Source organism: Vespula pensylvanica, chromosome 6 (genome assembly GCF_014466175.1).
Source record: "Vespula pensylvanica isolate Volc-1 chromosome 6, ASM1446617v1, whole genome shotgun sequence".
In the NCBI taxonomy this organism is placed as follows: domain Eukaryota; kingdom Metazoa; phylum Arthropoda; class Insecta; order Hymenoptera; family Vespidae; genus Vespula; species Vespula pensylvanica.
This window is the reverse complement of record NC_057690.1, coordinates 4943491-4953808: the sequence shown is the minus strand read 5'-3', so window position 1 is coordinate 4953808 and position 10318 is coordinate 4943491. Positions and strand designations below refer to the sequence as shown.

Genomic DNA, 10318 nt, shown 5'->3' with positions numbered 1-10318 from the left:
ATGCAAGGCCAATGATCTCGAGATTAAAATTTTTGCGTATTGAGATTTTAAATTTAAATTATTTTAAGTTTTGCTCACGTTATGATCATTGTAATGTTAAACAAATATACTATTGTTTTAATGATAATTTTTATAATACTCCGTGTGGTATATTTTTTTGAATGTATATATAAAAATGGTTTTAAGATGGTTTTAACATAAACGAAAAAGGAGATATGTAATTTTATAACTAATTTGTATTAACTTTTACCAACGTTTAATACTTTTTGATTTGGTACATTTTTGGATTATGATGTACTCATTTGTAATATTGAAAAATTATTCTCATTTTTCAACATTTATTCGATTGCAAAATTGAAGATTCTAATTGAACAAATCTATAGAATTCTTACATATTTTTTTAATATGATTTACAACAGAGATATTTATCATAAATATGTATATACCTTGTACACCTGCACATTCTTAAATGAACATACATACATTTCGACATACATACATATATACATTTGAAGATAATAAACTTGCAACAACCATATAACATTCCGTGTATATAGTATATACTTTAATATATTATATTGTTAGGCGTATGTCTTATAATTATAATGATAGAATTTATAATGATTTAAATATTTCATTTTCAATTCATTGAGTTTATATACAAGGTGTCTTATGTATAGCTTTATTAATCGAAATAATGTAGAGGAAGTATTTAATATCTCAGATGACATATATATACATACATACATACACACACACACATATATATAATTGTAACTTTTCTATGCGGAGATTCACATTTTAAATATAATGTTTTTGTGCAAATATCATACATCAATACATTCTGCATCAAAATGTAAGTTATTTTCATGAAAACGTATATATACAAATGCACCTGATTAATTCTTAAATAAGACTCATATTAGAATGATAAAATAGGAAATGATAAATTTTTGAAGATCTTATGTCGTCATTACTTTAATTAGTATTAATCACATATATCTCATAGAAAATATATTAATAATAATTTCTGTAAATTTTATGAATTGTGTGTGTATGTGTATCATTTTTTGAATGTTGGCTGTATGAATATTCATGCAAGGACACTTAAAGCAAGGCACAGATATATTTGTGGCATTACTTCATTAATTATAATATCACGTAAAAAATTGGTAATATTTAACATTTAATAGATCTTCCACTGTTTAGGAATAGTCGTGTTTTAATAAAACGTAGTTGCATTTTCCAGCCATATGTTTGATAATGGTAGCCAGTGGTTTTGTGTTGTTCTTTACAATTATAAATATAGCAAATATAGAATTTATATCCGTTTTTTAATTAAAATAAAGACCATATTATTTATATATTACACATATTTTTATTAGATTAGAGATCAGTACTCTGACTTAGAATTTAAATTAGCAAATATAATCTCATATAAGTATAAAAATATAACGACACAATTAAATGGAAGAAGCCACACTTAGCATACTTTCAACAGGATATCTTTTTTTACATGATGTGCGTTTGAAAATTTTTCAGTACAGCTTATTTTAAAACCAGACCTTTCTCAGTCTCCAATATTTGATTAATTATTATGAAGAAGGTATACCTTCTTTCTCCTGAAGTTGGTAGATGTATAAGAATAATTAAATTTATCATATAAGAAAAGAGAAATATATCATATAGAAGAAATTATATTAAGGTAGGAAGTTAGATTATTTTTTTTCTTATATATATTTAAAATTTTATATAGTAACTGCAACTTGTTATGATTATGCAGGCATATGATAAATATGAGATGATAATAGATAATTGTTTTCAATCGGAATTTTTCGTTTTTCTGAGACTTGATCAGTATTATTCAACAGAAATGAATACTTTGAATTCCAATCTCGATTAAAAATATTTTCCAATTGTTGTCTTATACTTCCATGATTTTTATGGCCAACATCTTCAAAAACCGTCCCAATTCCTAGAAAATAAGTAGAAATAATAATAAATAAGTACAAATAGTTATAAATGTATTTTAAAAGAATCTACCTGCTGTGTTTATAAAGTAGTCACCAGACCAATTACTTGTACCTATGTATGCAGAGATATCGGTAACCATATATTTGTTATGATTTACTCTTGAAAATGGTATATTGTCTAATTCTGAAGAACTGGGAACTACAAACCGTTTCTAAAAATATGAAAATTTTTAATGTATCGGATATGAGAATATTTAGTGTATCGTTTTTTTAAAATAAGATATTAGAATAATTCTTATAGTACAAGAATACTCACTATTTCAATTTTGACATTTCTGTAACTATTCGTCAGTTTTTCCAATGATTTAAGAAAGTAACTCTCAGATGCTCTCGAATGTTTCCACAGTGATATTAAAAGTTTGATCGTGACTTTACGCTCGATAGCAGCTGCCCTTAAAGCGTTGTCTATTACAGGCCAATACCTGGGAAAATGAAAAATAAGATTGAAAACGAATGAAATAAGATAAAGCCATTTTTATAATTTCAATGTAAAAAAAATGCTTACTTTACTTTTGGAGTATAAATAATCAAAGGAAAATAATCCATTACGGAAATGTAAATGAATTTTTCAGCTTTTTCTATGCAATGTAAAATGGCATCTATATCGTTGCTTCTACCACTGGGTGAAAATGGAGGTGGCGAACTCTGAAAAAAATATGTTATCATTATTAATAACATTATACACGTAATTCTTTTTTGATACTTTAATAACTTAATAGAACGAGATGCTTACAGCAATAAACGTTTTGTACTTGTTACCCATTAAGCTAAAATTCATAGGATTATCAATATTTATTTTCGTGTTGACGGAGTCCGGCCACGTTGGTGGTATTCTGCCATCTTTGCCCAATTGCCAATAGATCTAAACGATGGAATGTATAAATTTTTAAATATCATATGCATCTCGGACGGTAATTAAATTAATTTTTTTCTTTATAAATGACTCACGTCGAAAATCTTAGCATAGTCTGTCGCCAAACAAGAACAATTTAAAGCTATCAATCCAAGTTCTTTCACTTGCGTAAGAGATCGCCAATCCATGTTAGCCGAACCAACATATACGTGTTGTCTATCTATTAGCCATAATTTAGTATGAAGCACACCTCCACCTAAAAGGCCGGCAAAATTCAAACTTCTTACCTGAAAAAGTAAACGTGCTTTTACGACCCTAATTATATTCTATTAAATAACATAAATGAAATAGAGCAGTGCGAAACGAAAGTTCAAAGTGCACTCTACCGAGATGCGACACGTGTTATCGGTCCTTGAATAAATCGTGGCAAAGTAGAGAAAGTGGGTTAATAAGTAAACATAAAATTAGGTTGCACCCGCATAGTGATGTCCTCGTTAGTCATAGAAGAGACGGGTAGGCAACGAAATAATAGAAATTTACTCGAGTGTTCGTTAAACCGATCGGTAACGCTTCAATAGCAATCGTGCATGAACGAACAACGGAACAAATAGAATCGAAGGACTCACTTGTGCATGTGCTTTCTTAGTCAATATTTCGGTATCGACATTCGGATACAAATGAGAAGGCATGTTTTGCGCTATCTTCAATGAAATTTTTCTATCCCGACCTGCTTCTATGAGCGCTTGAAATACGGCCTCACCCTAAAATCAATGAACGTTTTCTAATATTATAAATGATTAATCTAATATGTACTATACATATTAAGAGATATATATATAAGTCGTTCATTGGTATCTACCTCTTTCGCACTATCATCCGGATAAACGTCCTGTCTTCTCATGGTCCAATACAAGGACGCTATCTCTATCGTGTTTTCGGCCATTGCGATTAGATTCATCCAAGAGTCGTAGGTAGTCTCGTGTAACACCGTATTATTGCTATAATTCAATCCAATCGGTATGGATTCAACGAGAGATATACTACAGCTATCCATACAAGTTAGTTCGGCATCGATGCTCGTCGAATTTAATACAAATTTATCCGTGGCATGATCAAGAAGGGGTAACAGTACGACGAGAACGATGAGTATCAAGATAACTGTTATTGGTATGCAACTTGGTCTGCACCATCCTTGTGCGCCCCACCTTTGTTAACAATAATACAAACAAAACAATAATAACAATGTAAAACACGAATACGAGTAAAAAAATTTACCCTTTTCTACGAGAAAAAAGAAAAAATATTTATTTAACGATCGGATCGGTTTATTACTCACTTCGCGTTAGTGAGAGGATCGTCTACGTCGGTTCGCAGCATGAATCCAGATTGGTCCCATAACTCTAAATCGTCATCACCTGCCGACGAATTAACGTCCAATCTTGCATTTTCAGAGACCGTCTGAAACAAGATTCGATCGTAGAAAGGATTTTCATTAACGAAACTCGTCGCGACAATACCATATTGAACGTACTTAAGTACATTCACATTTTCCGTGTTTCATGTTATTATTTATCATTATTATATTATATTTTACATTTTACACGCGGCAGCTTGTCGTCGATCGTTTCGACGTTGATAGTTTCGAGCATCGATTCGTCGGTATTCTCGCTAATCGCGTTATCGTAATAACATGGTGATGCGCGCGAGCGCGCGTGCGACAGTAATGAGGTGATTGATAGAAACGGGGAAGGGGGAAAATGCATGTCAATGGAGCAAATGATTATAATGACAGATGGCGAGCCTCCGCTATGGGAAAAAGAATGGCTCTGAGAGCTTACTAATCGAATCTCTCGTTACACGACGGTAAATTAATTCGTTTTGGAAAATGTGTCGATCTACAACGTATGTATGCCACGTACGTCCTACAACGAACTCGAAAGGAAAATCTTTTACAAATTTATTTAATTACGAATATGACGAAATGAATATTTTATTACGATATGATCAAAAGAAAAAGAAAAGAAAAGATGAAAGTATCGTAGAACTCGTTTCTTTTTTCTCTTACAACTAATCAAGATGTTTGGACCTTATTCTTTCTTGCTGTAAAATCATTCTTTACTAAATGTTACTGTGCGATTTTTAATAAACTGTCTTATGTCATAATCATTTCAAAATCAAAATCACAAATATAAATTATGCCTGTTACATTATAAATGAGAAAAGGAAATAGTGAAAATAAAAGAGAAAAGTGATGTTCACTATTTTTCTTTTTTCTTTTTTTTTGTACAATAGTCAGAAAAGGTTTCGGTTCGCGAGCTCGATTTTCCACGGTACAATGTGCGAACGACAATGTGCTTATCGTTTTGCACGAACGTATTGCGTAAGGCAGTTTAGTAAAAATGACTGCAAAAAGGAGGAGAGTCGATAGAACGACCGACTAGGAAGTCTGTCTGAGGCAGATAAACGAACGAAAGGATGAGTGATGTGTGAATGGAGCCTCGTGGTAAAAGAAAATGTCTACATTCTCTCTCTCTCTCTCTCTCTTTCTCTTTCTCTTTCTCTCTTTTTCTCTCTATCTATCTCATTCTTTCTTTTCTCAGACGGTCGTATTGAAAAAGATAAAAACGGTGTTCCAATTTCGTCATCATCTATGGTCGTCGCCAATGAACGACATGAAATTTTTGTCTTATAGCTCAATGGAACAATACATTGGCTAGTACGTTGGTTGATTCCAACAAGAACTAGGTTACTGACTCATTATTGTTTTTGCGATTATTCTAAAGTTATCGATTAATAAAATAATCATGATTAATACAATGTTTTCCTTTCTTTTTTTAAGCAAATTATCAAATTTTTTATATTAATTATTAATAATAAAATGATAATATTTATAATAGATACTCGTTAAATAATAGATTTAATAAAGTAATATTTTTAAGTAACTTTATGTTATGTTTATTATATTAATGATATTACTATATCAATTGGAGTAAATAAAGTTGACCATTCTTTTTATTTATGTATATTAATTTATAAGTAAAATAAGAAAAGTTTAAAACACATTAATAATTTTTAATATTCATTAATCTTTTAATATTCATGATTTCGATTATTCGATTATCTTGAGATTGTTTGTTATTGATAATATATATTGTTCATACATATATATATATATTTATATACTTAATTATTAATATTTATATAATAAATTTTAAGCAAACTTTGATTTCCGACAATAAGAAAATAAAATAGGACAAAAAGAGATTTCGGAAGTAGGTCGATAGCCAAAGTAGTTTCTTTTGAAATTCATAAGAAAACTTGTTTATCGTGAGTCAAGAGAAAAAAAGAAAAGTAAGTAAAAGTTTTTCGACGTTATTGACGATATTTTTTCGCGGTCGAAAGGAAAATGTGGCAACGCGGCACCTGGCACCACGTTCAAATGTCAGTTTTCGAGGCTGATGCATATTTGATGAAGCTTTCTGCTTCATCGCGGTGGAGCTTCGGCAACCTTATCGATCTATTTTAATACATTTTGTCACGAAACGAAACCTTGGCCCAGCCGACTTCGAAAGGGAAAATGTGTCCTAAACCAAAACTGTTCTAATCGTAATGTCCTAAATCATTCGAAATGCGGTCGCAACTAAGATTCCTCCCATATGTTTTCTTCTATTTTTTTTTTCTGCGACGAAACACGAAAACGTTCTCTCGAGTCTATTTTTAAATTCTATTAGGGCTTTATTTCGTGTATAGTTACCACGCTCGAAGTAATTACATCTCGTTCTACGTTGTACGAACCGTTTAATTATCAATCGATCGATTTTCGTCGAGCCCTCAATTTCAAAATTGTTTCTCCTCCTGACGTTAAAAATACCGTAACCGTAATAACGCTCGGCGTAATATACGACAGTGGTGTATAACTTTGAAATTAGGAAGGACGGACCGCCGAAAAATTGATAGCCCTAACGTACCTGTTACATACGCATAAGAAGGAATGTAAGTACGTACACACCTACAACGTGATAGTTTCGGCGCGATGGGGTTAAAGTTGTTTCGGAAGGTCCGTGAGTAATAAAAATGTCTGGGAGTAATAAAATAGTCTCAACTCGATTCCCGAGCTAGCGTAAACATGTGTATATATATATATATATATATATATGTATGTATGTATGTATGTATGTATGTATGTATGTATAAGGTATAGGAATTATTATACGTTTCGGTATCTCTCATTTCAACGAGTTACAACGAACGAACACGCGATCCTTTTGATATATTTTTCTTTAAATTTGTCTCTAATTTTTTATCTCCTTTCTTCCTTGTTTCTTCTTCTTGTTTTTTATTTTTTGATTTTTGTTTTTTTTTTTTTTTTCATTACCAATTGAAGCTCAAGAGATTTGGAATAATCGAACGTACGTTCGTACGTCCCGCGAGACGTCCAACGAGAATCGATTCGAATCGATATGGACAGATGATTAATCCTCACGAAGACAATATCCACGCTATTCCGTGAGAAATGATGCAGTCACTTTCTTCAAGGTTACCTTTGCGGGGAACACGAATGATGCGTTTTAAACACGCGATAATGCAGCTCTCGTAATATATGTATATATATATATATGTGTGTATTTATGGCTACGTTCGCGAAATTCTCGTTTCCCGTTTATTCCAACTTACACATAGAACATTGTATCCACAATGAAATACATCGTCGTATCGTTTTAAAAAATACTACAAATTAGAGTTCGAACCAATCGAACGGTAATTTTTCGATGTCGCGAGAGTATCGTGCCAAGTTTTTCTTCTTCTTCGAAAGAGAAAAAGAATGATAGAGAAAAAGAGAGACAAATAGAGAGAGAAAGAGAGAGAGAGAGAGAGAGAGAGAGAGAGAAACAGAGAGAAAGGCAGCCTCCCGAGAAAGAATTTTATCGGCCGGAACACGTATTACTTTCAACCATAAATATCGATAGTACATAAACGTCAATTTATTTCTTTATGCCGGCGGCATTAGGTAGATACACTCCATCCCCCTCGTGCCCTTTTCCCCCTCTTGGATGGACGTGAATACGAAATAGGAAAATAAAGGCGACGGATAGGATGTACGGGGAAAATGCAAAAAAGCACTTTCTAGCTTTCCATAAATCATTTTCCAATTTCACTAACTCGTGCTCGAGTGCATCTATCTCGTATCTCTGACATCATCATCAAAAGGATTGATCGACAATGCGACGAGAAACAAGTGTTTCGCTTTTGGCTTTTCTTTTTTTCTTTCTCTTTTTTCTATTTTGTTTCTCTTTCTTTATATCGTTGTCTTTCTCTTAAAATTCTATTCTTTTTTTTTTTGAGCTTCAAGGGTCTTGAGGAAGTTGATAAAGAGGGACTGGAGAGAAGTGTGCTTAAGGGAATACTAATCGTGCCGAAGGAGTAAGGTACTATATGTAATAACGGCAATAACGGATTCCTCATTGCATACGGTATTATAATCACGAAACTAGAATGAACTTTAACCGTGTCTCACCGACACTATCTCATCGTCGTCCTCGTCCTCGTCGTCTTCGTCGTCGCCGTCGTCGTCGTCAGTGCCACGGGAATTGGTTTTGATACATCAGATTATACTGTTCTGAGAACGCATTGAACCGTTCGTGTCGATGAAGCTCGATGTAATAACACTTGGATGCCCGTAATTCTACGTTTCTACCTCTTGGTACACCCCCACTGTTCCTGGTCTCATGGGGTTTTTCGGACTTTCGCCCTTTCTCATTGCTTTCGATCATGCACCTTTTCGGAGATAGAGAAAGGGAGAAAAGGAGAGAGAAAGAGAGAGAGAGAGAAAGTATGTTTGTGTGCGTGAACTCGCCTATATTAGAAAAAAATAAAAGGAAAGACATGTGCCCCTGGGTCGAATCGATTATTTACTGGCGAACGATGTCGACGCACGACATGCAACTTCGACACCTCTTATCTTTCTCTGTCTCTCTGTCTGTCTGTCTGTCTCTCTCTCTCTCTCTCTCTCTCTCTCTCTCTCTCTCTCTATCACGATAAATGCTGGCCCTTTTTCTCGAAAACTTTGATGTAGGAAATAAGAAAGATACGAAGAAAGAAAGGATCGATGGGCGAGACCGTCGCCTGAAATTTGCCAATAATCTCTCTCGGGGGTGATTTTTATAGGATTAGTCGAACGGTGGGTGCGTGACGCGAGAAATATTTAGGGCAATATCGAAAAAGAAAGAGAGAGAGAGAGAGAGAGGGAGAGGGAGCGAAAGAGGGAGGAGCGAGCGAGTGAGAGACAAAGAGTAGGAGTAAACGAATAATTCTTTGTAGAGATTTAGATAATACGTGTTTCGTTACGTGTAATACACGTTACACGTTACAATTTTGCGAGACTCTAGTTAACAAGTCTTGATTAAGGGCTTTCAAACTAAATTACATAACGACCGGATTTCTTGGGGTTCGATTTGTTTCCAGTTATTTCGAATTATTGGATCGTATGAATATACCGTTATAGACATAGTACAGAGAAACCTATAATAATACTCTTTCCAAGAACACACGAACGTTTTCGGAGTCCGTGTTAAGAGATAATCAATGTTATTTCTTGAATTCGTTCGACGCGTTAAATAATAAACTTTCGATCGGATTTCTTAGTAAAAGATTTCTAGAAAAAAAAAATAAAAATAAATATAAGTTATTATTCGGCATACCGATAATTTGTGTTTGATTCTGGGTGTCCTGCTCTTCCTATGCGGTAACAGAACCACAACGTCTTGGTCCTTAGTCCGTGGTTCGGCATATTTCGGATACGGTTTGCCTGAAGATGTTCCTCGTACCGAAGTGGATGTCGATAGTGCGGTCGATCCACCCGCGGTCGAATATTTCGAATATGCAACGTTCGTTACATTATTGCTTCCTCCTCCGTAAGAAACATTATGCGTATTGTTTACCTAAAAGACATATATAAAACAAACAAGAAAGAAATTATCTAGAGAAAGAGGAAATTCCTTTCGATTAAATTCAATAGATTTATAGATTTAACATTATTTTCTTTCTTTCGTAATATTTAATCTTTATTCTGTTAATTACGATAGATATACACATACACACACGAGGAAAGGCAAAGTAAACGTCTGCGTTGGAATCATCTTATCAGCTACACTTGAGTCACGTATGGCCGCGATCGTATATGTATCGCTGACCTTGCAAAGATACTATATGTTACGTATATCGCAGCATTTCTATGAAGCTGTCGTTCGAACACCCACATACATACACGCCTATCATTGTTTCATATGACTTATTTAAAGATCATGCAATTACTTCATGCATTATGATTATCGTGTTACGAGTACAGAGAGAAAGAGAGAGAGAGAAAGAGAGACAAAGAAATAAAGAGAAAGGAAGAGCATGCAGCTACGTGGTTCATTGACTCAATGCTTAA

The 10318-nt window shown here is 33.5% G+C and overlaps 1 protein-coding gene across 8 annotated transcripts in view; it reads right to left on the bottom strand.

The window, feature by feature from the left end:
• Window positions 1–218: 218 nt before the first annotated feature.
• The window catches only part of LOC122629927 (5'-3' exonuclease PLD3-like), an 11891-nt gene continuing 1791 nt past the window's right edge, over window positions 219–10318 (bottom strand). For 4 of the 8 annotated variants that reach the window (XM_043813839.1, XM_043813842.1, XM_043813844.1 and 1 more), the window contains exons 2-11: window positions 9585–9824; window positions 4223–4344; window positions 3746–4091; window positions 3513–3647; window positions 2982–3173; window positions 2767–2895; window positions 2539–2678; window positions 2290–2455; window positions 2044–2185; window positions 219–1975 (exon numbers count right to left, since the gene is read on the bottom strand). In XM_043813839.1, the coding sequence (XP_043669774.1) occupies window positions 1776–1975; window positions 2044–2185; window positions 2290–2455; window positions 2539–2678; window positions 2767–2895; window positions 2982–3173; window positions 3513–3647; window positions 3746–4091; window positions 4223–4344; window positions 9585–9824 (1812 nt within the window). In that variant the 3' untranslated portion in view covers window positions 219–1775. Of the gene's footprint in view, window positions 1976–2043; window positions 2186–2289; window positions 2456–2538; window positions 2679–2766; window positions 2896–2981; window positions 3174–3512; window positions 3648–3745; window positions 4092–4222; window positions 4345–9584; window positions 9825–9980; window positions 10077–10318 lie in introns of all 8 variants that reach the window. The other 4 variants (XM_043813835.1, XM_043813838.1, XM_043813836.1 and 1 more) reach the window with 2 other exon arrangements.